General features: G+C 41.1%; 1 protein-coding gene across 1 annotated transcript; it reads right to left on the bottom strand.

The window, feature by feature from the left end:
- Positions 1–3,514: 3,514 nt before the first annotated feature.
- Positions 3,515–23,376, bottom strand: LOC130906413 (ion channel TACAN-like). Its single transcript, XM_057820743.1, has 12 exons — positions 23,177–23,376; positions 19,525–19,643; positions 19,294–19,425; positions 9,477–9,536; positions 9,308–9,403; positions 9,144–9,233; positions 9,006–9,071; positions 6,906–6,967; positions 6,748–6,840; positions 5,784–5,848; positions 3,908–3,976; positions 3,515–3,830 (listed from the first exon to the last, which is right to left on the bottom strand). Exons 1-12 carry the CDS (start codon positions 23,252–23,254, stop codon positions 3,717–3,719), a joined length of 1,044 nt encoding a protein of 347 aa, XP_057676726.1. The 5' UTR covers positions 23,255–23,376; the 3' UTR covers positions 3,515–3,716.
- Positions 23,377–27,109: the final 3,733 nt, after the last annotated feature.

Raw genomic sequence — 27,109 nt, 5'->3', positions numbered from 1 at the left:
CACACAGTGCACGGCTTTACAATCCTCCTCTTAATCAAAGACTGGTCTTGGTCCCCTTTGGGGCTTCACTTCTTCTTCTTCTTCTCCTTTAATCATCCCTGTGATAGAAGCTTATCACCTCCCAAAGGAAGCTAGAGTGTTCGTGCCTGACCCGCTCCAGATAACAAGCCTCCCTGGTGGAGGGGCTTCTCAGGATCCTCACTTTATCTGCGCCCTGCAGGGAGCCTGCTTAGCTAAAAAAGGTGCGGCTCGTTTGGATTCTAATATATTTGGAATTGAAATAGGAGCTTCATTTGGCAGTTGGGCTGCCATTGGCGGCCTTAGACGTCCAACCCGTTTGACTGGGAGGGACTGTTAGTGACATAAACTAAAAGTGAACAACCCTGAGGCTGAAGACACTTTGTCAGGTTATCCCCCTCCCCTTCCCCTATACAGTTGGTCCTCAGGCTCTTGGTTCTCCTTGCAGCTTGTAATGAGACACATGAAAGAGAAGCCAACTGGCACAAGAGAATCCCCTGCATCGAGCTCACCCTCCAGCCCTAACACATACATTCGCAGACTCGTCTTTTTTCCTCTTCAGGAAGTCCCAAATTGGGCGTAAAGCTGCTTTTCATGTGAAAGTTACAGTTGCGGTTTGCCTGTGATCTTCGGGTGCCGCTTTCAAGTCTTTGTGTCAGGAAATTTGAAAATCATAAAAGCAGAGGGCGACAGGAATATCGCTATTGTGACTTCATGCATCTGAATGGGTGCAAAACTTTCTTTCAGGAATGTTGCCTGGTATTCCCATTTTGAATAATAATTGTAGTTTGATGCCTTCACATAGTGTTACCGTTGAAAGCTACAAGAAAATTAACATTGGGTTGAATTGAGTTTCAATAAGGCCAGAGAGAGTTGCTGTGTCTCAATGCTGCCATCTTTTGGACATATTTGCACATGGTTTTTCATTACACCTGCCAATGAAATTGACTACAGGCGGAAAACACAGACAAGGCTGAAAAAGCAGTTTCTGCTCTTGCACCCCTCTTTAAAATAAATTGCTGTATTTTAAGCCAAAAGAACTGTTGTGTTGGATAGAACAATATGTCTATATGCTGCCATAGCAGATTCATGGCGCAATAAGCGTCCAGACTATCTTTAATTTGTCTGGTTTACCCAGGAAACCCCCGTTTACAGACGTCGCGCAACCGTTTTTTGTTTCAACCTAGCCATAAAAAGGGAAGTAATTAGGGTTGTTCCGCTCATGTTTTTTTGCTCCCGATCGTTTTAGTTTGAGTATCTGCCGATCCCGATATTTCCCGATCCGATTGCTTTTTTTTTTTGCTCCCGATTCAATTCCAGTCATTCCCGATAATTTTTCCCGATCATATACATTTTGGCAATGCATTAAGAAAAAAATGAATAAAACTCAGACGAATATATACATTCAACATACAGTACATAAGTACTGTTTTTGTTTATTATGACAATAAATCCTCAAGATGGCATTTACATTATTAACATTCTTTCTGTGAGAGGGATCCACGGATAGAAAGACTTGTGACTTTGTATATTGTGACTAAATATTGCCATCTAGTGTATTTGTTGAGCTTTCAGTAAATGATACTGTAGCCATGCCCAAATGCATGATGGGAAGTGGAACCATGACTGTGCGTAGTGCTACCAATTGATATATCTTCTCTGCGTTGGGAAATAACATAAGGTGTTAAGAAAAAGATCAATTGCTACCTTGCTTCCCCACATTGCTTCCCATGATATTTCTAATCGTAGGGAGAGGGATTGTAAGGCTTTAGCCAATTAAAAAAAGGCTCCAAAGGCTGCCAAAATACACTCAACTCATTTTACGCTACCTTTAATCTCTCTCTATATAGCAGTACTTCTCAAATAGTGGGGCGCGCCCCCCTGGGGGGGCGCAGAGCGATGCCAGGGGGGGCGCATGTGTCCTCGGGGAACATGCTTTTTTCTTTTTTTTTGCCGGACTGGAATAAAGTGTACTTGCACATCCACTCAGTGGGTGGCAGTGGCGCTCTCATTTTCAGAGTGCGTGCAGTATTTTTGAACTAAGGAAGAGCACTCAGCACACAGAAAACAGATATGAAGAGCAGTGCGCCGCCGCCGTTTTCGAAAGGCGTTTTCCGACCGGACTCAGTCACGCAGCGACCCACTGTCTTGTCCGGTTCTCACGTCGCCGCCCGAGAAGTGCCATTTTCGGCTTGGGATCGTCACGACGACCGCCCTCACCTACGGTTCTACCTCGGCCGCCGAGAATGCGCTTTTTTCGTGCCGTTTGCCTTTTAGCTTTGACTTTTAATACAGTGGGATGATGAGGAAAGACTACTGTTTACTGTGTCTGAAAATAATTATAGCGGACTGCCAGAAGCCAAATCAATTAAGACGCCACTTAAAGACATTCGACCCCAATCTCACTGATAAGCCGCTTGATTGTTTTTCAGCGAAAACGTGCCGAATATTGCCAACAATAGTCCTGCTTTGTCAGTGTTATATCAGTAAACCAGTGAGCATTGTTAGCATGCTCATTGCAAAATGACTCCACACCATTGCAAATGAGGTAATACTGAGTGTGAGCAGCAAAAATAAAAACTGTTTTTTCGGTCAAATTTTTTGGCATATTGTCCTCATGAGTAAATGTTTCTAATCAATTTGAATTTGTTATTATTTACGGATTTTATTAAATTTTATTTTTCTGTATCAAATGGTCAAAAATACCTTGAGTGTATTTTTACAGTTTGAATATGACTTTTTTTTTTTTTTTTAAATTCAGGCAAATTGATGCACGTCAAGTCTTCTCTGTTACAAACAAAACAATGTTAATAAAGTTATACTTTATTATAAGTTGATCTGTTACTTTTTTTCTTTATTAGAAAAAAAGGACACAATGTTAGGCAGATGCGTATTTATAATAGTAATTTTATATACGAATAATACTATTTACAGTGGCGGCAGAGAGTTTGGGGGGGCGCGAAACATTTACGTCTTGCTTGGGGGGGCGTAACAGAAAATAATTGAGAAGCACTGCTATATAGGTAAAATGGCGCCATTACAAATTGAGCGTAACAATACGTGAGCGGGTCGTGCAGTGCATGCATTAATTGCGTTAACTATTTTACTGTGATACATTTTTTTAAAAAATAATTACCGCCGTTATCGGGATAAATTTGATAACCCTACCTTAAGCCTAAACTAAAGACTCTGGATGAGTGTAACATATTATGTCTGTAACGTTAAATACAATTAGAAAACGATTTAATTAAAAAATATATTTATATTAAAAAAAAGCATGGCCGATATTTTTTTGCCGATTCTGATACTTTGAAAATGACGTGATCGGACCCGATCAATCGGCATACATCTCTAGAAGTAATCGTATTTATTATTCAAAATGTCTCCATTAAACTGGTAGGACTTGCTGTGAATGCTCATCTTTCAGCCAATGACTTCCTTTTCTTTTTTGACAGGATTCATTTTTTTAGTACATGACACGATGACACTAGTTAGCTGCTTTGGATGACTGCTTTTATTCATCACATTTTGAAGGCTATTAATACATAAGACAAACTTGTTCATTGCAGATCTGCACACATCCTGAGTCATAGTGATATGAATCACATCCACAGTAAGTACACTTTTGTAATATTGGCAAATAACACACCACCTAAAAGCATAAACAGTAAAATGGAGAGGGTACAAACGTCTAAGTCCTAAAAGGACTTGGGCTTGTCTTGGTTCATCATGTACTTGTGGTACACCACTCCCAGCGTGGTGAAGAAGTTGCCCAGGAAGAGAGTCATGTAGGAGCAGCCGCACATTGCCACCTTCACCACAAAGATTAAAGGAAAAAAAAAAAAAAAATAGGATATGCACTTATAAATCCATGAATTAGGCCACACACCTGCCACTCTTTGCATTCTGGAAGCTGGAACATCTTGAAAAGTGTGAGGCTGTTGTACAGCTGCCAGAACTGGAGGGATAAAGAACAACTTCATGTTACAGTGGGGCAAATAAGTATTTAGTCAACCACTAATTGTGCAAGTTCTCCCACTTGAAAATATTAGAGAGGCCTGTAATTGTCAACATAGGTAAACCTCAACCATTAGAGACAGAATGTGGAAAAAAAAAAAAGAAAAAGAAAATCACATTGTTTGATTTTTAAAGAATTTATTTGCAAATCATGGTGTAGAATGAATATTTGGTCAATACCAAAAGTTCATCTCAATACTTTGTTATGTACCCTTTGTTGGCAATAACAGAGGACAAACGTTTTCTGTAACTCTTCACAAGCTTTTCACACACTGTTGCTGGTATTTTGGCCCATTCCTCCATGCAGAGCTTCTCTAGAGCAGTGATGTTTTGGGGCTGCCGTTGGGCAACACGGACTTTCAACTCCCTCCACAGATTTTCTATGGGGTTGAGATCTGGAGACTGGCTAGCCCACTCCAGGACCTTGAAATGCTTCTTACAAAGCCACTCCTTTGTTGCCCTGGCTGTGTGTTTGGGATCATTGTCATGCTGAAAGACCCAGCCACGTCTCATCTTCAATGCCCTTGCTGATGGAAGGAGATTTTCACTTAAAATCTCTCGATACATGCCCCGTTCATTCTCTCCTTTACACAGATCAGTCGTCCTGGTCCCTTTGCAGAAAAAAAGCCCCAAAGCATGATGTTTCCACCCCCATACTTCGCAGTGGGTATGGTGTTCTTCGGATGCAATTCAGTATTCTTTCTCCTCCAAACACGAGAACCTGTGTTTCTACCAAAAAGTTCTATTTTGGTTTCATCTGACCATAACACATTCTCCCAGTCCACCTTTGGATCATCCAAATGCTCTCTAGCGAACCGCAGACGGGTCTGGACGTGTACTGGCTTCAGCAGAGGGACACGTATGGCAGTGCAGTATTTCAGTCCCTGGCGGTGCATTTTGTTACTGATAGCAGCCTTTGTTACAGTGGTCCCAGCTCTCTGTAGGTCATTCACTAGGTCCCCCCGTGTGGTTCTGGGACTTTTGCTCACCGTTCTTGTTATCATTTTGATGCCACGGGGTGAGATCTTGCATGGAGCCCCAGATCGAGGGAGATTATCAGTGGTCTTGTCTGTCTTCCATTTTCTAATAATTGCTCACACAGTTGATTTCTTTACACCAAGCATTTTACCTATTGCAGATTCAGTCTTCCTGGCCTGGTACAGGTCTACAATCTTGTCTCTGGTGTCCTTCAACAGCTCTTTGGACTTGGCCATAGTGGAGTTTGGAGGGTGACTGACTGAAGTTGTGGACAGGTGTCTTTTACACCGATAATGACTTAAAACAGGTGCCATTAATACAGGTAACGAGTGGAGCCTCGTTAGAAGAAGTTAGACCTCTTTAACAGCCAGAAATCTTCCTTGTTTGTAAGTGACCAAATACTTATTTTCCACTCTAATTTGGACATAAACTCTTTAAACATCAAACAATGTGATTTTCTGTTTTTTTCCCCACATTCTGTCTCTCATGGTTGAGGTTTACCCATGTAGACAATTACAAGCCTCTCTCTCGCTGACTGTGTTTTAGTCTCGCTTTACTTGACATTTTTCAAGAATCGGAATTTGAATGTTTGTGAATCGTTCTCTAATCTTCCGCGGCCGAATCGCGAATAATCTAAGAATCCGAAATTTCGCACACCTCGAGTCACTTTGTGTACCGTTACACCACTAGTGTTTATACTGTATATTCCACCAATGTTTTTTGTACATATTTAAAATTTAAATATCAAGGGGTGAGAGAAAAAAACTCACATGACCAAAGAACAAAAAGGGCAGCAAGAAAGTCAGCCCCCTCCACATCCACGACTGGAAACCCTCTGAAGTGACACAAAAAAGAAGAAATAGGCTACGTTCATACTACAGGTCTTAATGCACGAATCCGATTTTTTCGTGTTTTTCCGACTCGAGTGAGGCATTAACTTGACCGTCTGAACGTGACAAGTTGCATAGAACTGGACCATTTCAAATCCGATCTGGGTCACTTTCATATGTGGTTCAAATCCGATCTGGGCCACATTTTTCCAGAATGTCGCGGCGGTCTGTACTGTCCAGTCTCTCAAATCGGAATTCATGCAGCAATTACGTCATCAAAAAGCAAGGGAGACGCCACAGTAGCAGTGCAGCTGTGCGTTATTAGCGCCTAGCTTGCCTTGAACACGGCTTTTTAGGAAGGGTCGGACTTGACAACAGTCATAAAAAAAATAAAAATGGGTTGAGGATAAGCCTGAGAATGATCGGTTTTCTGTCTGCTCCATATAAGCAATATTTCAACATTGCTTACATGGCCGAGAGTTGGGGCAAACTGCGCGTATGTGTGTGTGACATGCACGGACAGTGCGTGCATGCTATCGATCCATACACTTTGAATATAAACCCAAACTGGGATTATTTATGTCTATTATTTGTGTCCTCTTTTTTAAAAAGCAAAATATGATATCCCTGGGATGACGGATGACAGCCAGCATGTGTGGTCATTTGTTTTGATTCTTCTGCGCATGCGGGTCGTCTTGCTCAGCGCTTGTTGGACTGCAAATTAGTGCGCATGCATAATACTTGAATGGTCTCAATGGACAAAGGCAGTCTGAACAGGCACGCCAAAAAAACAGATATGACAAAAATTCGGATTCGTGCATTAAGACGAATGAACGTATGAACGTAGCAATATAGTGGCAGATAGTCAAAATTAAGTGACTCGGTGCAAAAAGTTGACACGAACCAACGGTCAGGTCCATGTTGTGTCGTTCTCCGAGAGCTCGTAGTCTGTACAAGCAGCCGCTTTGGTAGTAGTATTGTAAAAACTGGACAAAACCTAGAATAGGGAGAAGACCAATCATACACAGTAGTGTCGTTTTAATGTAATGGGAGATGGTTTACTTTGGTACAGGCAGTATGAGAGGAACTGGTTCCGAAACATTTGGTAGAGTGTCCCCTCGGGCCTGCAAGCAAACACGACAAAAATGTTAGGGCAGATGGATTGGACGTCTGTTGCTGTCAATGGCAGCCAGTGATTTTACAGCAAATATTTTTGGTTAAACTGTTTTTTTCTTTTTCTTAATTCACTTATATAAAAAATACAGGGGGAAGTGCAGTATTCGGTGGTCTGAAAAAGTATCTAAATCTTTTGGAATTTCTCACATTTCTGCATAAAATCACCATCAAATGTGATCTGATCTTTGTCACAATCACTCAGATGAAAAAACAGTGTTTCCTTTTACTAAAACCACCCAAACATTTATACGTGTTCATATTTTAATGAGGATAGTATGCAAACATTGACAAAAGGGGGAAAATAAATAAGTGAACCATCACATTTAATATTTTGTGACCCCCCCCTTTGGCATCAATAACTTCAACCAGACGCCTCCTGTAGCTGCAAATCAGTTGGCACATCGATCAGGACTTCTAATTAGGACTAACCCTTCTTCTCTACAAAACTGCTGTAGTTCAGTCAGATTCCTGGGATATCTGGCATGGATCGCTGTCTTTAGGTCATGCCTCAGCAATCAATGGGGTTCAAGTCTGGACTTTGACTTGGCCACTCCAGAACGTGTATTTTGTTCTTCTGAAACCATTCTGAAGTTGATTTACTTCTGTGTTTTGGATCATTGTCTTGTTGCAGCATCCATCCTCTTTTTAGCTTCAACTGTCTGACGGCCTCAAGTTTCCCTGCAAAAACTTTTGCATTTATTCTTCCATTAATGATTGCAAGCTGTCCAGGCCCTGAGGTAGCAAAACAGCCCCAAATCATGATGCTCCCTCCACCATGCTTCACGGTGGGGATGAGGTGTTGATGTTAATGAGCTGTTCCATTTTACCTTAACAACGTTGTGTGTTACTCCCAAATTTTCGTCCTCCCACCAACACCATTCTTGGCCATAGTTTTACGTATAGTTGATGTGTGCACAGAGATATTGGACTGTGCCAGTGATTTCTGTAAGTTTTTAGCAGACACTCTAAGGTTCTTTTTTACCTCTCTGAGTATTCTACGCTGAACTCTTGGCGTCATTTTTGGTGGACGGCCACTCCTTGGGAGAGATGCAACAGTGCCAAACTCTCTCCATTTGTAGACCACTTCTCTGACTGTCGATTGATGAACATCCAGACCTTTACAGATGGGTTTGTATTCCTTCCCAGCTTTATACAAATCAACAATCCTTGATCGCAGGTCTTCACACAACTCTTTTGTCTTAGCCAGATGCACATCAGACAATGCTTCACATCAAGACAATTCTTACCAGGTGTGTGTTTTATAGTGGGCAGGGCAGCTTTCAACAACTCATCAGTGATTGGGCACACACCTGACTTAAAATGTTGGGTAAAAATAGGTTTCAATTGCTCTTTAAGTCGCCTTAGGCAGAGGGTTCACTTACTTATTTTCCCCCTTCGTCATTGTTTGCATGCTATCCTCATTAAAATATGAAAACCTATAAATGTTTGGGTGGTTTTAGTAAAAGCAGACACTGTATTTTCATCTGTTTGATTTTGACAAAGATCAGGTCACATTTGATGGTGATTTTATGCAGAAATATGAAAAACTCCAAAAGGTTCAGATACTTTTACATACCACTGTATATTGTCTTTATTATTTCCATACTAAATTCAAATAAAGGAAATATATATATTTTTTTTATATTCATTTATTTTTCTTTAAAATTTTAATCAGACATTTACTCATTCATTTATTTTGTTTTAAATTAAAAAATAAAAAACTAAATAGTTTTACCATATAGAACGTTTCTTTTAAAATTCTTAATGAATTGACAAAAAACGGTTAATATTATCTGATTTCTGCAGTCCTCGATCATTCATTGAGGACTCCAAAACTTTATTTTATTGGAAAAAAACATGAGATCGATGCACAGGATTTACTTTAGCGGGCCACAAAAAAAAAAAAAAAGATGTTGCGGGCTGTATCTGGCCCCCGGCTTTGCGTTTAGAAAAGTAAAAAAGCATGAGACGTCAATGTGGACTAACCATGTGAGCATGACCCCGGACAAGAAGGTGGACACATAATGATGGAACACCCACCAGCCTCGGATCCTGAAAACAACATTGTATTAATTCAATGAAGTTAAGCACCGTTAACGGTAGCCAACAAGTCGTAAGTTGCACCTTGAACCGTTGTTGATGAGAATGCTCTCACGGATAGTGAGCGTGCAGTAGTACCACACCAGGAGGAAATTAAAAAGGGCGTCTAATGCTCTGAGAAAGGAAATCAAATTTTAAAAATGTAGTCTTTTTCTGTATTTTACCATCTTTTGATGTGTAGGACATACCTGTAGCTGAACAAAAAGCGACACGTGAAAGAGAAGAGGAAGAGGATGACGGTGAGGACCAGCTTAAATTTTTCATATTCATCCTTGTAGGCAAATCTGCATAGAGAAGATGTGAGCGTCTGCGCTGGAAGTTGGTCGCCATGACGACAGGAGGATGAGCGGGACCTACTTTGACTGCTTATTGAGGAGGGTGACGTTGACGTTCCCTAAAACCAGAGTGAGGTATAACCTGTAATGGCATAAGTGGTCAGTCAATATTTTAATTAAAGATCCTCCTTAAACCGCTTCAACACAGGTATTAAATTTACAGCCCATGGGCCAGATCCGGCCTGCCACGTCATTTTGTTTGGCCTGCGGAAGTAAATCATGTGATTCATGTTTTATCAATAAAATGAAATTTAAATGAAATTTCTGTTGACCCCTATGAAAGATTGAAGATAAGGCTGCCGCAATATGCAATAATTCCATTTATCGCACGGTAAATGAAAATGAAGGCGGTATTTTTCCCCCTGCGATTTATCGCCTCACGTGCATGCAGGTGCGTGCAGCAGATGTGCGACGGACGTGCAGTTAAAAGTTCGGCTTCATTGTTACTAACAGCGCAATATGCTGTGATGAGGATTCACTCTGTTTTATTGACTTATGGGTATGTTCGTTTTACACATTTGAACCTAGCCTAAGGCTACGTTCATACTACAGGTCTTAATGCATGAATCCGATTTTTTCGTGTTTTCCGACTCGAGTGAGGCATTAACTTGACGGCCTGAACATGACAAATTTCAAATCCGATCTGGGTCACTTTCGTATGTGGTCTAAATCTTAACAGCCTCCCGAGCAAGAACAAAATCAACCGTCCAATCAGATTCGTTTATTTGCGTGACGTGTTTTTAACGAGCAACGTCACTTTTCCGCGTCGGAAGTCGTCTCCTCAACAACACAGATGGCGAACAGGAGAGCCGGGAATACAGTGCCTTGCAAAAGTATTCGGCCCCCTTGAACCTTGCAACCTTTCGCCACATTTCAGGCTTCAAACATAAAGATATAAAATTTTAATTTTTTGTCAAGAATCAACAACAAGTGGGACACAATCGTGAAGTGGAACAAAATTTATTGGATAATTTAAACTTTTTTAACAAATAAAAAACTGAAAAGTGGGGCGTGCAATATTATTCGGCCCCCTTGCGTTAATACTTTGTAGCGCCACCTTTTGCTCCAATTACAGCTGCAAGTCGCTTGGGGTATGTTTCTATCAGTTTTGCACATCGAGAGACTGACATTCTTGCCCATTCTTCCTTGCAAAACAGCTCGAGCTCAGTGAGGTTGGATGGAGAGTGTTTGTGAACAGCAGTCTTCAGCTCTTTCCACAGATTCTCGATTGGATTCAGGTCTGGACTTTGACTTGGCCATTCTAACACCTGGATATGTTTATTTTTGAACCATTCCATTGTAGATTTGGCTTTATGTTTTGGATCATTGTCCTGTTGGAAGATAAATGTCCGTCCCAGTCTCAGGTCTTGTGCAGATACCAACAGGTTTTCTTCCAGAATGTTCCTGTGTTTGGCTGCATCCATCTTCCCGTCAATTTTAACCATCTTCCCTGTCCCTGCTGAAGAAAAGCAGGCCCAAACCATGATGCTGCCACCACCATGTTTGACAGTGGGGATGGTGTGTTCAGGGTGATGAGCTGTGTTGCTTTTACGCCAAACATATTGTTTTGCATTGTGGCCAAAAAGTTCAATTTTGGTTTCATCTGACCAGAGCACCTTCTTCCACATGTTTGGTGTGTCTCCCAGGTGGCTTGTGGCAAACTTTAAACGAGACTTTTTATGGATATCTTTGAGAAATGGCTTTCTTCTTGCCACTCTTCCATAAAGGCCAGATTTGTGCAGTGTACGACTGATTGTTGTCCTATGGACAGACTATCCCACCTCAGCTGTAGATCTCTGCAGTTCATCCAGAGTGATCATGGGCCTCTTGGCTGCATCTCTGATCAGTTTTCTCCTTGTTTGAGAAGAAAGTTTGGAAGGACGGCCGGGTCTTGGTAGATTTGCAGTGGTCTGATGCTCCTTCCATTTCAATATGATGGCTTGCACAGTGCTCCTTGAGATGTTTAAAGCTTGGGAAATCTTTTTGTATCCAAATCCGGCTTTAAACTTCTCCACAACAGTATCTCGGACCTGCCTGGTGTGTTCCTTGGTTTTCATAATGCTCTCTGCACTTTAAACAGAACCCTGAGACTATCACAGAGCAGGTGCATTTATACGGAGACTTGATTACACACAGGTGGATTCTATTTATCATCATCGGTCATTTAGGACAACATTGGATCATTCAGAGATCCTCACTGAACTTCTGGAGTGAGTTTGCTGCACGAAAGTAAAGGGGCCGAATAATATTGCACGCCCCACTTTTCAGTTTTTTATTTGTTAAAAAAGTTTAAATTATCCAATAAATGTTGTTCCACTTCACGATTGTGTCCCACTTGTTGTTGATTCTTGACAAAAAAATTAAATTTCATATCTTTATGTTTGAAGCCTGAAATGTGGCGAAAGGTTGCAAGATTCAAGGGGGCCGAATACTTTTGCAAGGCACTGTATGTTCCAATCCACAGGAAAATCAGTTTTAAATTACCAAAAACACATTGACACAAGTCAATGACAAGTCTGTCTCGCGCTAGCCATGATGAATAAACATCATGTCATTACCCGATCGTGTAATGACATCTCCTCTTATGTTTACTTCCACGCGCAAGTCCCTCGTCACATTATTAATGTCATGTCCGCCCATCGCTGATTGGTCCACTCCGCCGTCTGATTGCTGTGGCTTGCTCCGCCTTGGAAATTTTATAGGCCTGAACGATATTGGAAAAAACTATTGTTGCGATTTTTTTTAGGTTTGCAATATATTGCGATATTATATTGCGATATTAAAAAAAAAAAAAGATCTATCTTTTTTAAAGAAATTTTCACTAAATGACTTGAATAGCTGTTTGGAAAAACTTTACATAACACACCGTGACCACAGTGTATTCATATAATACCGTTTAATTTGTGAATGATGAAGATTTCTGTATGAAGGTATCCAGGAAGTCATGTCTGCACAAAATAGATCATTTATTGAATACAATATTTTACACTTCAACAGCAGCAAATAAATTAAATGATAAATAAAAGAGCAGGTGCATTAGTCCCCTAAGTTTTTGACAAAATATAACAATAAATAAAAACTTCTGTAAAATAACAACAAAGTTGTCAACATATTTGAACAAAAATATTAAATATGACAAATAAAAAAGTTGTTCACAAACTATAACAATAAATAAAAACCTCAGTAAAACAACAAAGTTGTCAACATATTTGAACAAAAATATTAAATATGACAAAAGAGTTCACAAACTATAACAATACATAAAAACCTCAGTTAAACAACAAAGTTGTCAACATATTTGAACTTAAATATTAAATCTGACTAATAAAAGTGCCAGTGCATTAGTCCCCTGAGTTGTTTACACAAAATATAACAATATAAAACTGCAAAACGGCAACAAAGTTGTAAAAATATTTCAACAAAAATATTAAGTATCAAAACTTTATGTGCAGCTGTACTATATATAGTTATTTGAAAAATACGGTTTACAATAAATTTAAATATAAAAGAAACAAACTCAATTGAACTTGTAAATAATTGAACTGAATAACTGCAAATAACTGTGATGAATAACAGAACCATTTTAACTCCCAAATTTCCTGCCTTCCTGATAGCTGTCACATGAATAAAAAGAAGAAAAGACATTCCTTCAGCTGTGTTATGTATTTGTCTGCATATCGTCCACCTTCCTTGCTCAGCAATTCTCAACTGGGTCTCATAGGTTTTTGGCCAAGACTATTAGTTTATCCACTATAGCAGGCTTGAGACAAGAACGTTGGCACTTAACAATGTTCCCACCTGTGCTAAAAAGCCTCTGATGGGGAGCTCGTAGCAGGAATGCATAGATACCTGCGTTTTAAATGGTCCCACATGTTTGACAGATTACTTCTTGTTGAGGCAACCATGGCGAGGCACTGTCGACAGGGCTGTTTTTTGTCCCTTATAGTCTTGTTCTTGCCAAAATACTTCCAAAACTCCTTTTGGATACAGTCTTCCTTGCTCCTCCAATGTGTTGATTGCTTGCTTTCACTTTGAGAACGGGCCCTCCTCCCTCCGCTCTGCTGTTCGGCCCCTCCTCCCTCCACTCCGCTGTTGCAGGGGGAGGGGGAGGAGCCGATGACTTGCTGGAGAGAAAGAGAAGCTGTGCGCTTTTTTCCCCCTCTCCTTCCTCAAAACAAACGTTTGTGGATTAAAAAAAATGAAATTAAAAAACTATCGCACGTCCTTGCGATGGGACTATTGCACATGCGCACATCGCGATGGCGATGTTTAAACGATATATCGTTCAGGCCTAAAATTTTATCTGCTGAATGGTGGCCAGACTCAATAGCTGAAACAATGTTGAGTCTGATGTACCAGGCTAGTCTAAATCCGATCTGGGCCAACTTTTTCCAGAATGTGGCTGGCGGTGTTAGGTTTTGTGTTTGGTTTCTCCTTGTGTGACTTGTCCCTGTGATTACCCATTGCTCTCACCTGTGTGTGTTTTCCCAGTGTATCCTGCAATCTGCATCCACCTGTGTTACCCAGCTGTTCCTCGTCTCGTTACCCCTTGTCTGCGTATATAATGACCCAGTTTCTTGTCACTCCTTGTTGCGTCATTGTCTATGTCTGTCTTTACCAAAGTCAAGACCCGTCCAAGCCCTCGCGTACCTGTCCATCCGTTTAAGTAAGTTTTGTTGATCCATAGTCCTTTTGTTTGTACTTTGTGATTTTTGTTAGTTATTATTAAAACGTTTTTTGAGTTCACTGCCTTGCTGCCTTTTTTTGTTTCCTTGCATTTGGGTCCACACCACCTGCCTGCCCGCTCATTCCTGACAGAATGACGCAACCACTCCTGGACCCAGCGGGAAAGATTCATTTTCGGCCAGCGCGCCGACACCCTCAACCCACCCACAGACCACAACACATTTTTTTGGATTCTGATTTTTCAGACTTTGAGGAGGATCACAATTTATATGACCTCCTCTATTCTGATTCTGACTCCGACCCAGATTTTTTTCCCATGCCCTTTTCTTCACCCTCTCGGTTTTTTTCAGGCCTCCCTCATTCCATGCCACCCAGTCTGTCCATGAACCCTGTCCAAAAGCCTCGGCGATCTTGTCCACGCCGACGTCGTGGGCACGTCTTGACGGCTCTGCTTCCCAAGGCTACCGCGCCGGCTCCCCGCAGTCAAGTGGCTCCCGCGCCGACTCCCCGCGGTCAAGTGGCTCCCGCGCCGACTCCCCGCGGTCAAGTGGCTCCCGCGCCGACTCCCCGCGGTCAAGTGGCTCCCGCGCCGACTCCCCGCGGTCAAGTGCTCCCACCAGCAGACTCCTGCGACTCCGCTGCTGCTCCGCCAGCAGACTCCTGCGACTCCGCTGCTGTTCCGCCAGCAGACTCCTGCGACTCCGCTGCTGTTCCGCCAGCAGACTCCTGCGACTCCGCTGCTGTTCTGCCAGCAGTCTCCTGCGACTCCGCTGCTGTTCCGCCAGCAGTCTCCTGCGACTCCGCTGCTGTCCCGCCAGCAGTCTCCTGCGACTCCGCTGCTGTCCCGCCAGCAGTCTCCTGCGACTCCGCTGCTGTCCCGCCAGCAGTCTCCTGCGACTCCGCTGCTGTCACGCCAGCAGACGACGGCGACTCCGCTGCTGTCACACCAGCAGACGACGATGACTCCGCTGCTGTCACGCCAGCAGACGACGACGACTCCGCTGCTGTCACGCCAGCAGACGACGACGACCCAGATGCTGTCACGCCGCACGACGACTCCGACTCCGTTCCTGGGCCGCACGACGACTCCGACTCCGTTCCTGGGCCGCACGACGACTCCGACTCCGTTCCTGGGCCGCACGACGACTCCGACTCTGTTCCTGGTTCGCACGACGACTCCGACTCTGTTCCTGGTTCGCACGACGACTCCGACTCTGTTCCTGACCCTCGCCCCGATGATGCTGCTCCCCGTTTCCTGCCACAACGTGGCGGTATGGACGACCGAGCACTACCTCGTCTGGGACGCCCGCCTTATCTGCCCGTGCGGTCACCCAATGTCTGGCGCCCCGGGCGCCCTCCCGATCGACCCGTGCGATCGGCCCATGTCTGGCGTCCTGGACGCCCGCCTGACTGGCCGTGACGGGCTGGTGTTGCTCCCTCCTCCGAGCAACCTTCTGACTTTTTGTTTCCTCGGGACGTCTGGGATCCGTCCCTTGAGGGGGGGGGTACTGTTAGGTTTCTCCTTGTGTGACTTGTCTCTGTGATTACCCATTGCTCTCACCTGTGTGTGTTTTCCCAGTGTATCCTGCAATCTGCATCCACCTGTGTTACCCAGCTGTTCCTCGTCTCGTTACCCCTTGTCTGCGTATATAATGACCCAGTTTCTTGTCACTCCTTGTTGCGTCATTGTCTATGTCTGTCTTTACCAAAGTCAAGACCCGTCCAAGCCCTCGCGTACCTGTCCATCCGTTTAAGTAAGTTTTGTTGATCCATAGTCCTTTTGTTTGTACTTTGTGATTTTTGTTAGTTATTATTAAAACGTTTTTTGAGTTCACTGCCTTGCTGCCTTTTTTTGTTTCCCTGCATTTGGGTACACACCACCTGCCTGCCCGCTCATTCCTGACAGGCGGTCTGAACTTTCAAGTCTCCCAAATCGGAATTCATGCAGCAATGACATCAGCAAAGCGAAAGTGGCAGGCAGGACGGGAGCGATGTTGTTGTTGTTGTTTATACTGGCATCATCATCGGTATCACTGACAGTTACAAGATGGCATTGTGATAGGATTAATTATATAATTATAAGAAAACACAAGGGCTGACTGGAGAAGCTTGGGCTTATTAAATCCCGTCTCCATCCAATGTAGCTGTGCATTGGTTTCTAGCTTGAACTCTGCTTTTATGCACGAAGCGGGCTTGAACACGGTCATAAAGTATTGCTTACAGTGGGGTAAATAAGTATTTAAGGTCTCCTACTTGAAAAAATTAGGGTGGCCTGTAATTGACAACATGGGTAAACCTCAACCATGAGAAACAGAATGTGGGAAAAAAACTGAATATCACATAGTTTGATTTTTAAAGAATTTATTTCCAAATTAGAGTGGAAAATAAGTATTTGGTCACCTACAAACAAGCAAGATTTCTGGCTGTCAAAGAGGTCTAACTTCTTCTAACGAGGTCTAACGAGGCTCCACTCGTTACCTGCATTAATGGCACCTGTTTTAACTCATTATTTGTATAAAAGACACCTGTCCACAAACTCAGTCAGTCACAACCCAAACTCCACTATGGCCAAGACCAAAGAGCTGTCGAAGGACACCAGAGACAAAATTGTAGACCTGCACCAGGCTGGGAAGACTGAATCTGCAATAGGTAAAACGCTTGGTGTAAAGAAATCAACTGTGGGAGGAATTATTAGAAAATGGAAGACATACAAGACCACTGATAATCTCCCTCAATCTGGGGCTGCATGCAAGATCTCACCCCGTGGCGCCAAAATGATAACAAGAACGGTGAGAAAAAAATCCCAGAACCACACAGGGGGGACCTAGTGAATGTCCTACAGAGAGCTGGGACCACAGTAACAAAGGCTACTATCAGTACACAATGCGCCGCCAGGGACTCAAATCCTGCACTGCCAGACCTGTCCCCCTGCTGAAGCCAGTACACGTCCAGGCCCGTCTGCGGTTCGCTAGAGAGCATTTGGATGATCCATAAGAGGACTGGGAGAATATGTTATGGTCAGATGAAACCAAAATAGAACTTTTTGGTAGAAAAACAGGTTCTTGTGTTTGGAGGAGAAAGAATACTAAATTGCATCCGAAGAACACCATACCCACTGTGAAGCATGGGGGTGGAAACATCATGCTTTGGGGCTGTTTTTCTGCAAAGGGACATGGACCACTGATCTGTGTAGAGGAAAGAATGAATGGGGCCACGTTTCGAGAGATTTTGAGTGAAAATCTCCTTCCATCAGCAAGGGCATTGAAGATGAGACGTGGCTGGGTCTTTCAGCATGACAATGATGCCAAACCCACAGCCAGGGCAACAAAGGACGGTCTTTGTAAGAAGCATTTCAAGGTCCTGGAGTGGCCTAGCCAGTCTCCAGATCTCAAACCCATAGAACATCTGTGGAGGGAGTTGAAAGTGCGTGTTGCCCAACGACAGCCCCAAAACATCACTGCTCTAGAGGAGATCTGCATGGAGGAATGGGCCAAAATACCAGAAACAGTGTGTGAAAAGCTTGTGAAGAGTTACAGAAAATGTTTGGCCTCCGTTATTGCCAACAAAGGGTACATAACAAAGTATTGAGATGAACTTTTGGTATTGACCAAATACTTATTTTCCTCCATGATTTGCAAATAATTTCTTTAAAAATCAAACAATGTGATTTTCTGTTTTTTTTTCCCCACATTCTGTCTCTCATGGTTGAGGTTTACCCATGTTGACAATTACAGGCCTTGCTAATATTTTCAAGTGGGAGAACTTGCACAATTAGTGGTTGACTAAATACTTATTTGCCCCACTGTACATGACCGAGACGGGGCAAATTGGCACACCCACATCATGTCATGCATCCAAGTCAAGGCTTATGTGCGTGCGTGTATGCATTCTCAGTCCATATAAACTTTGAATATAGGACTAAACAGGGATTATTAATGTCTGTTATTTGTGTCCTCTTTTTGGAAATCAAAATATGATCACCCTGGAATGACATACAGCTAGCATATGTCATTTGTTTTGATGCTTCTGCGCATGCGGTCACTTTGCTGAGCGCATCTCAGACAGCGAATTAGTGCATATGCGTGATACTTCAATGGGCTCCATGGACAAGGGCAGTCTGAACAGGCACGCCAAAAAAACAAACATGACAAAAAATTGGATTTGTGCATTAAGACCTGCAGTATGAACCTAGCCTTAGTGAAGCCAAATTTTTGTTACTGCTTCTTAATTAATCTATTTTTTTCTGTTGTTGTTGAAGTGCAATTGTTTGTGTTACTACAACTTTATACCTCTGTGCCTAAATGCTTAAATTATTGAAGTGCAATTTTATCTTTCCCTGAAAAAGACATTTTATTTATTCTGTGTTTCTGTGCGGTATTGATATTGTTGTCTTTTACTTAAAAGTGGCATGGTCTATTGTTTTTAGTTGGGATTTCTTAAAAAGTATTTTCGAATTTAAGAGTAAACGTTTATTCCGTTTAAATGGGTGTACTTAATATTACTAAGTATTATTAATATATACCGTATTCTTACGGTGTTATTGTAAATTGGTTAAAAAAAAATTTGGAGGAGGGCACAATAATATCGCGTATCGCAATAATTTATGAGAGAATTTATCGCCCACTAAAATTTGTTATCGCGACAGGCCTAATTGAGAATTACAAAAATGTGAGAATACTCTTTTTTGCCCTTTATTAACTCATTTGCTGTCATTGACAGCAATTGGTGTCCAAGCCATTTGATGGGAGACTAATCTGTCAGTGTCATTGCACTGAAAGTTTAGGAAAAAGTAGATAAAAAAAAAATTTAAACTAAAAAAAAACAACTACAGAAACTGCAATAGCTTTGCTTTGGCAGTTAAACCCTCCGGATCACTTCCTGTCAGTGTTGTCACAGATTACTTAAGAAAGTAATTTAATTACTGATTACACCTCAAAAAAGTAATCTAATTACTTTACTAATTTCTTTATTATTAAAGTAACTAAGTTCCTTTAAAAGCAACTTATTAGTTACGTTTTACCAATTTTTCTCCTTATGCTGCCTCAACATAAAAATGAAAACAGAAAAATGTAATGTACAGTAAATGTGGTCGTACATGGTCGTCAATGGCATGTAATATAATGGTAGTAATAGATGCACAAAAGGTATCGAACCCATTTTTCTTTGGCAGAAAAGCTTCCATCTCAGAAAAAGCGTTGGTTCGCTCGTCTATCGCCACCTGGATGTCGGCGATGGATCCCATTTCCTCTGGAGTTAACTTTTGCTCCGGGTGCTTTACTTTGCATCTAAAAATAGGGAAACACGTGGGTTAAGTCTCAACACTTCATTCCATCACGTGTTGGCATGTTTGTGTACAAGTGATAAAAAAAAGGAAGCGAACTTACTGTTCTAGTGACGCCGAGAGATCTTGTAGTTTCTTCCGGTGACGTGAGATGGCTGAAGTGCAGCTGTTTTGCAATTTGTTGACTTCCTCAAGCTTTACTCTGTACAGACGATGCGTGTCCTGGTTGGCAAATTGAGCATTATTACCTTTCGCAAGTACATACTGTAATGTAAATCAAGGCATTGGCTGCCACTGACAGAGCTAGATGTCCAATCCATTTGAAGTGGAAGGGTGGCACCAAATGAACATTTCATTCACCCTTCCATTTCATATGAATTGGATGTGTACTAGGGCGTAGGTTTGCATAAGGACGATAGGGACAAAACAACAGCAACTTTTCAGGATGCTCAAGTTGTCCACACCAACTTTTAAGCAATCTTATTTGCATTATATAATGACTTCAGTTATATATAGGTCATTTAGATTGTCTTCCCATATGTTTTAATTTTTGTAATTGACCCCACCATTATTAAGTGAATTATTTTTGCTATTTTCAGACTTACATTTACCTCTTTTCACTTGCTGAATGTGCCGTTCAATTTTATTTCCCTTCTAAACACACATTTGATTGGCTGATGACTTAACCCTCCTCCCCCCACATACACAATAGATATTAGAGGTTATTCTCAGCCAGCAGCAGCCACTGTAAGAAATGTGAAAAGACATCAATGTTGTGGAAGTGGGGAACAAACCACTAATTTTACTACTGAAAGTTGGACCTGCATCAGAGTTAGCATTACATTAAACTGTGTGAACTTGCTAGCCTGCAAAACTGGAGTAGGAAGCTGCTTACGGAAAACTGTCCTCCTGTTAGTGTTTTCTACTGTTAACGTTAAATTAACTGTGAGAAATGTAGTGAACCGAGGTTAGGGTTAGCCTAACCCTTCTCCCCTCTTTTACTTTTTATTTTATTCATGTGCTCTTAAAGCAGCTTACAAAGGAGCTTTCATTTTTTCTTTAATTTTTTCTGTGCTTGTGGACAAAAGCAGTAGTGTTTTCCCTGAAGGACAGAGCCATTTTTTAATTTATTTTTGTTATTCTCTAACAAGGACGCTTTTTCAGTTATGTTTAATTTCTTTCTTTAGACATGTTAAGTGGTTTTAGGACAAATGTTTATTTTTTGAATTCCTGGATTATTAAGAGATGATAAACTAGCTTGTATTTATTGTGTATGTTATCATAATTTATGTTCAAATAATGCAATTTAAATTTGCTAATATTATCCAGACATTTTTCTGGTAGTATTCAAGATGTTTCTTTAGTAGTTTTTGAAAACAAATGTTTGAATTGAACGGTGTAGCCTGAACCAATACACATAAAAGTTGGTACAGTATAAGTCAATACAGGTTTATTTTGCATTGATCTTTATGAATGTCCCGTCCCCAGCAAAAAGTGTACATGCAGGTTATGCCATTACGTCCCAACCAATGTTGAGACCACACCTATGCCCTTGGTACTAGTGATAAAGTCATTTCAATTCACAGCATCACAACATTTTATATTTATTGTAGGGCTGTCAAAATTATCGCGTAAACGGGCGTTAATTAATTTTTTAAATTATTCACGTTAAAATATTTGACGCAATTAACGCAGATGCACCGCTCAGAGAGATTTAAATGACAGTACACAGTGAAAAGCTCACTTGTTGTGTTTTATGGAGTTTTGCCGCCCTCTGCTGGCGCTTGGGTGCGACTGATTTTATAGGCTTCAGCATCCATGAGCATTGTGTAAGTAATTATTAACATCAACAATGGCGGGCTACTAGTTTATTTTTTGATTGAAAATTTTACAAATTTTATTTACAAATATTTATAAATTTATTTTATTTTATTTAAATTTTATTTTGGAAAACATTAAGAGGGGTTTTAATATAAAATTTCTCTAACTTGTACTAACATTTTTCTTTTAAGAACTACAAGTCTTTCTATGGAGGAAGTCGGCGTGATGTCACGATGGCGTCACCTCGCTTAGCAACGTGTCGCCATTTTGTGAAGGGGGTACGCACAGCTTAACATTCCATAGACAGACGTCTGAAATTCATATATTTCAGGTGTGTTTTGCATCTTTTTTCCTAAAAACGTCTTAAACGTGGCTAACTATTATCACGAGTCACTGCCGACAGACGCGAGGAGGCGATGCAATTTAAAATTAGCATTTATTGGCGTACAAAGCTGCCGATACAAAGTTGCAGCTGATAGCTGGATAAACAAAGGAATGGCCTGCAGTGGAGTTCGAAAACATCTACAACTACCTCATAAAGTCACCCAGTAAGTTGACCTTTATCATTTACGTGGAATATGTACTGTGTGGAACTGAGAAAATTGGTAGTATATACGAAGTGATTATTTCTGCCGTTACCGGAAATTCGCCTCCAAGCTTTATTTAGCCGTCAACACGTCACGGCAAAAAAAAACAATTCCCACCAGGCCAGTAATATACCGATTGACTAGTCAGAGCAGTTCAAAAGAAAAAAAACGCTTTGCGAGTTGCCGGTTAAGGTAACTAGTCTATTGAATCATAGCAGCTAATTAGGACAAATTATAATCGATTAAACTCACCAGTGATAAAATGTCGGCTGCAAACATAAATGTGCTTGGATTTAGGTTCCCACAGGCGAAAATAGTCCACGGAACCGTCTTCTTTTACTGTTCCTCGATTAATTGCGCTCAGCCATTTGTTACTCCTTTTTTTATCACATGGAAGAAGGAAGAACCTCAAATGCGGCTCCGAAGTCTTCCTTGTGTGACAACCCGCAACACAGCAACTTTTAGCCATTCCGACGGAAAAAAGACTGCAAATAAGACGAAAGTTCAATACGTTTCTATTATAAGTGACTGGTCTTTTACCCCATTGTCAATATGGCGACGCTTTGTTGTGGCTGGTGACGTCATTAAATGCCCAGATGTCCGTCTCCCTCTATCCATGGATCGCTTTAACATAATGTTAATAATGTTAATGCCATCTTGTTGATTTATTGTTATAATAAACAAATAGTCCTTATGTACCGTATGTTGAATGTATATATCCATCTTGTGTCTTATCTTTCCATTCCAACAATAATTTACAGAAAAATATGGCATATTTTATAGATGGTTTGAATTACGATTAATTACGATTAATTAATTTTTAAGCTGTAATTAACTCGATTAAAAATTTTAATCGTTTGACAGCCCTAATTTATAGTGTATTAATGTTATGAGCATAACAAAATGTATTTCTTAAAACATACTTATAGTGAAGATTTATAATAATTACCAACTCGTGATATTATATTTTGAAAGAACTTTATTTTAATTTGATGGGTTTGTATTTAATGCCGACGTTTTCATTAAAAATAAATAAATAAATAAAACGAAATTACATTCGGTTTACGAACGTAATACTCTCGTAAACCGAGGACCAACGTCAACTAGCGTGAGACACGCTGTTAAAACGTGACAACTGCTGCTTTTATTCACTCTTACTTCCAATTAAGCTATAAAATGTTTCACTACATTTTAACGTGGAGTCTAAACGAGCGAAAAACTCGAGTAAAAGAACAAAAAGAGTATTACCGCGACGCCTCCTATTAGCTAGCCTCAGGGCTCCCTCTGTTGACGTTTGGCTACTGCATGAAGCGTACAACTACCAAAATGTGGGCGAAAAAAACTCACCTGAATTTGTTGGTAGTCTTTTTCTAAATCTCCCCATTCGCGAAAACACTCCGATGCACCCGTCGGACTAAACAACATGTTTTATGACGGGGAAACGACAAGAAGGTGTGAAAAAGTGTGCAACAGTTGCTGCTCCAGTGTCAAGATATTATTTTTATAACTTATCATTTCCGGTTATAGCTTTCAAAATAAATATCGAGCGGCTATTCACCTCTTTTTCTATCGTTTTAGAATCCCAAATAATGGTTTGAGTTCCAACGCTTATACGAAGCAGCATTTTGTACTGTTATCTACACTATGCTTAACACAAATCAACGTTAAAAACGGTCCTATTTTCCGTATTACTCGCTAATATAAGTAGCTTTACGGAACTGTCAAATTCACCACGTGAGGGACGATATAATCTGAATTATGTTTATTAGCAACAAGAGCAGGCCAATCAGATTTGACGAAGGATAAAGGGGCGGTTCTTTTTTCAAACAACAAAAGTCATAGTTTTAGTAGAATAACAGTATAGTGGTTTTGACAAGATATTAAGTATTATATTTTGGAGATAAGATAATTAAATATTTTCAAGCCACACAACAAGAATAAACTCAAACAGGCGGTATTTGGCACATCAAAATGAGATTTATCAAGATTTGTTTTAGAGCCAGCCTGAAAAAAATACATGAGATAAAATGTAAATGTTTTTGAGGAAAAAAGGTAAGAAACTTCAAAATAAAAGTTCTAATATAACAAGGTTACATATATTCAAAATAATTCAAGTCAAATCGTAATTTAACCCCTTGATGCGTGTATTTAGAAGTGCAATAATGTGGCGTCCAATCATGTTTCTGCTGTTAACTGAGTTTGTCACTAGAAGACATCCAATAATAATAATGATTAAAACATATTAACTCATTCACTCCCAGCCATTTTCACCTGAGCAAGGCCCTTCACTCCTGGCCGTTTTACTGGATTTTGACTGATTTTGCAAGGCCCACAGAAAATTCTGTTCTATTGCTATATAAACATGGAAGAAAGATTAGACTCTCTTCTTTCAGCAGGAAAAAAATGTAAGTTCATATCTTTTTCCATTCTTTAGAAATCAGCATTAGAAAATAGCTTAGTTTGAGCAATTTTCCAATTTCTGATGAAAAAACGGAGGAATTGAGCTTTTTGTGAGACCATACATTTCAAACATAACTTTGACTTATACACAGTTTTCTGTGTTCTGCTCGGTCGTCCAGCGCCTGGCATCCCGCGCGTCCTACCGTTTGTTCTGCTCGGTCGTCCGCCGCCTGGCATCCATTCGATCGTCTTCCGCCGGCGTCCGGCCGTGCAGCTTGGCCATTCGTTGCCGTTGAATCGGGTTACAGGTCTTTCGAAATGCGCTACTGCCCTCCAGTGGTCAGTTTGATTGCTTTAAAATGGATTTTCAGCTTTGTGCTATGGAGCTAAATTGAATCACGACCTAGAGATGTCTTTTTTGAAATATAAATACGTCTTTGGGACACTGAAACAATTAGAAATAGAATGTATTTATACGTTTTTGGGAGCAAATGAGTTAATAAGGAAAACCTAATTGATGATTATAACACACACACACACACATATATATATATATATACATATATACACACACAGTGGGGAGAACAAGTATTTGATTCAGATTACTTGTTCTCCCCACTGTATATATATATATATATATATATATATATATATATATATATATATATATATATATATATATATATATATATATATATATATATATATAATACAACATTAAGGTTTTTATATCCTCCCCAAAATATTCATTTTGAAAAGGTTTTATTTTTAAAATTTTGAATTTATTTTATTCTTGCAACTTATTTTAGATTTTTATCATTTAGGATTGTCCATTTTCACTCAATTTTCTACATATACTAGTACAGGGGTCAGCAACCTTTTTGGTGTGGAGTGCCACTTTCAAATTTTCTTGTCAATCAGTGTGCCACCCCAAGATTAACGACGCGCATCCGAATTTTTATATCCGGCAGAGCTGTAATTTTACGCCAAATAAAAAAAACATGGACATACATTTAATTTGTATAACTACCATTCGTCTTCATCAATTAACTAAAAACTAATGCATATTGTAGAAAATATCAAAACTTGAAAATAAGTGCAACAGTAATAACAGCTGTACAGCTGTACCATTTTATGCAAACATATCACACACACACACACACCCCAGCACGCAAAGGGGAACAGGTGTGATTCTCAGTGCAGGTCTCCCACAGTACAGAGAGCCTTCAAAGTCAGAACAGCCGACTCTTACATTTTGTCTTGTTCACTAGCTTGAACAGTGAATTATATGCACAATTTTATATTTTATATTACACATATAAAAGATGCCCACTTTAATGTGTTCCTTGGCCCTGTTTTCTATGAATTTTCATGTTTTGTCTCGTAGTGGCGTTTGACACTTGTTGTGCGACACACAACACTCTCGAGGCATAATGCACAAAAAGAGCTACCGGAAGTAACCAGGCAACCAGTTGTTACCGGTATCCCCAAGGAGCCGCTGTCCCCTACAATATGATCGGCTTACTAGTTAAGCGTAGAAGAAGAATTGGGCGTCTGTGCGAGAAAAAGAGAGGGAGGAGCAAAGGAAGGTGTTGAGAGAGAGCGGAGAGCGCCGTGAAAAGGAGAGAAGAGGCTGTGTCCCCCGCTGGTTTTTGTTTTGTTTAATAAAAGTCTCCAGTAAAACGCCATCCAACGCGTCACAGCGTTTTTATACACATTGCCACCTCTCCGAAGTAAGCACCGGACGAATCGACGGCAACGAGCCACGTTAATCGCCGGTCCACTCCATACTAAAGTGCAAGCATCGCTTCACCCGCTGCCCTGACCTGACAGCTGGCAATCGGGGTCCAACCGGAGTGTTGCGATGCGCCGGGACAGGGGTGTACAGTCCCGTATCTTAAGCGACCGGCCTCCGCGCCGGGGCAAGTGTGTGACATCGGGATCTCAATTCAAAGCCCGGCGCGGACGCCGGCGATTCGCCGGCTGTCTACTCGCTTACTAGCCCGCCAGCCTCCACGCTGGGGCTTGGAGTAACAGCACTAAAAAGTGCAGATTGGTGACAATATGTACTTCCGCCAGCTCTCTGACTGGTTGGCTTCGTGACACGTTAGTAGCGGGTGCTGAACTGAGCGCGCAGAATTGAGCGCGCAGAGGGGGAAAAAAAAAACGACGAGCGCAGGAATCGAGAAATTGAAACGCTGGAAGTGTGCTCAAAATCCATAATTGTTCGCAAATAACGCTATAGGCAGAGGGGTCGGGAGGGACGCTCCTGTAAAGCCCTAAATAACAGGGCGTGCAACTAAAAATGTCTTAATTTCAGGTAAAAAAAAAAAATGATAATGATATTTTGCCATGCGCTCGCGTGTCACTGGTTAACCCATCGCGTGCCAGTGCTGACACGCGTGTCATAGGTTGCCGACCCCTGAGTACAGTGGCATGAAAAAGTATTTGAACCTTTTGGAATTTCTCACATTTCTGCATAAAATCCCCATCAAATGTGATCTGATCTTTGTCAAAATCACACAGAAAAAACAGTGTCTGCTTTAGCTAAAACCACCCAAAGATTTATAGGTTTTCATAATTATAATGAAGATAGTATGCAAACAATGACTGAAGGGGGAGCAATAGTAAGTGAACCATCACATTTAATATTTTGTGACACCCCCCCTCCCCTCTTTGGCAGCAATAACTTCAACCAGACGCCTTCTGTAGATCAGTCTGGCACATCAATCAGGACTAACCTTGGCCCATTCTTCTCTACAAAACTGCTGTAGTTTAGTCAGATTCCTAAGATGTCTGACATGAATCGCTGTCTTTAGGTCATGCCACAGCATCTCAATGGTGTTGAAGTCTGGACTTTGACTTGGCCACTCCAGAACG

Source organism: Corythoichthys intestinalis, chromosome 18 (assembly GCF_030265065.1).
Source record: "Corythoichthys intestinalis isolate RoL2023-P3 chromosome 18, ASM3026506v1, whole genome shotgun sequence".
Classification (NCBI taxonomy): Eukaryota; Metazoa; Chordata; class Actinopteri; order Syngnathiformes; family Syngnathidae; genus Corythoichthys; species Corythoichthys intestinalis.
Note: the sequence above shows the minus strand (reverse complement) of the source record. Positions and strands in the feature narration are given on the sequence as shown.

Coding starts and splice junctions, on each gene's coding strand:
- LOC130906413 (XM_057820743.1), bottom strand. CDS start 23,254: ATGTTGTTTAGTCCGACGGGTGCATCGGAGTGTTTTCGCGAATGGGGA. Junction 9,404..9,476: donor CTCCTCAATAAGCAGTCAAA/GTAGGTCCCGCT, acceptor TTCTCTATGCAG/ATTTGCCTACAAGGATGAAT. Junction 9,234..9,307: donor CGCTTTTTGTTCAGCTACAG/GTATGTCCTACA, acceptor TTCCTTTCTCAG/AGCATTAGACGCCCTTTTTA.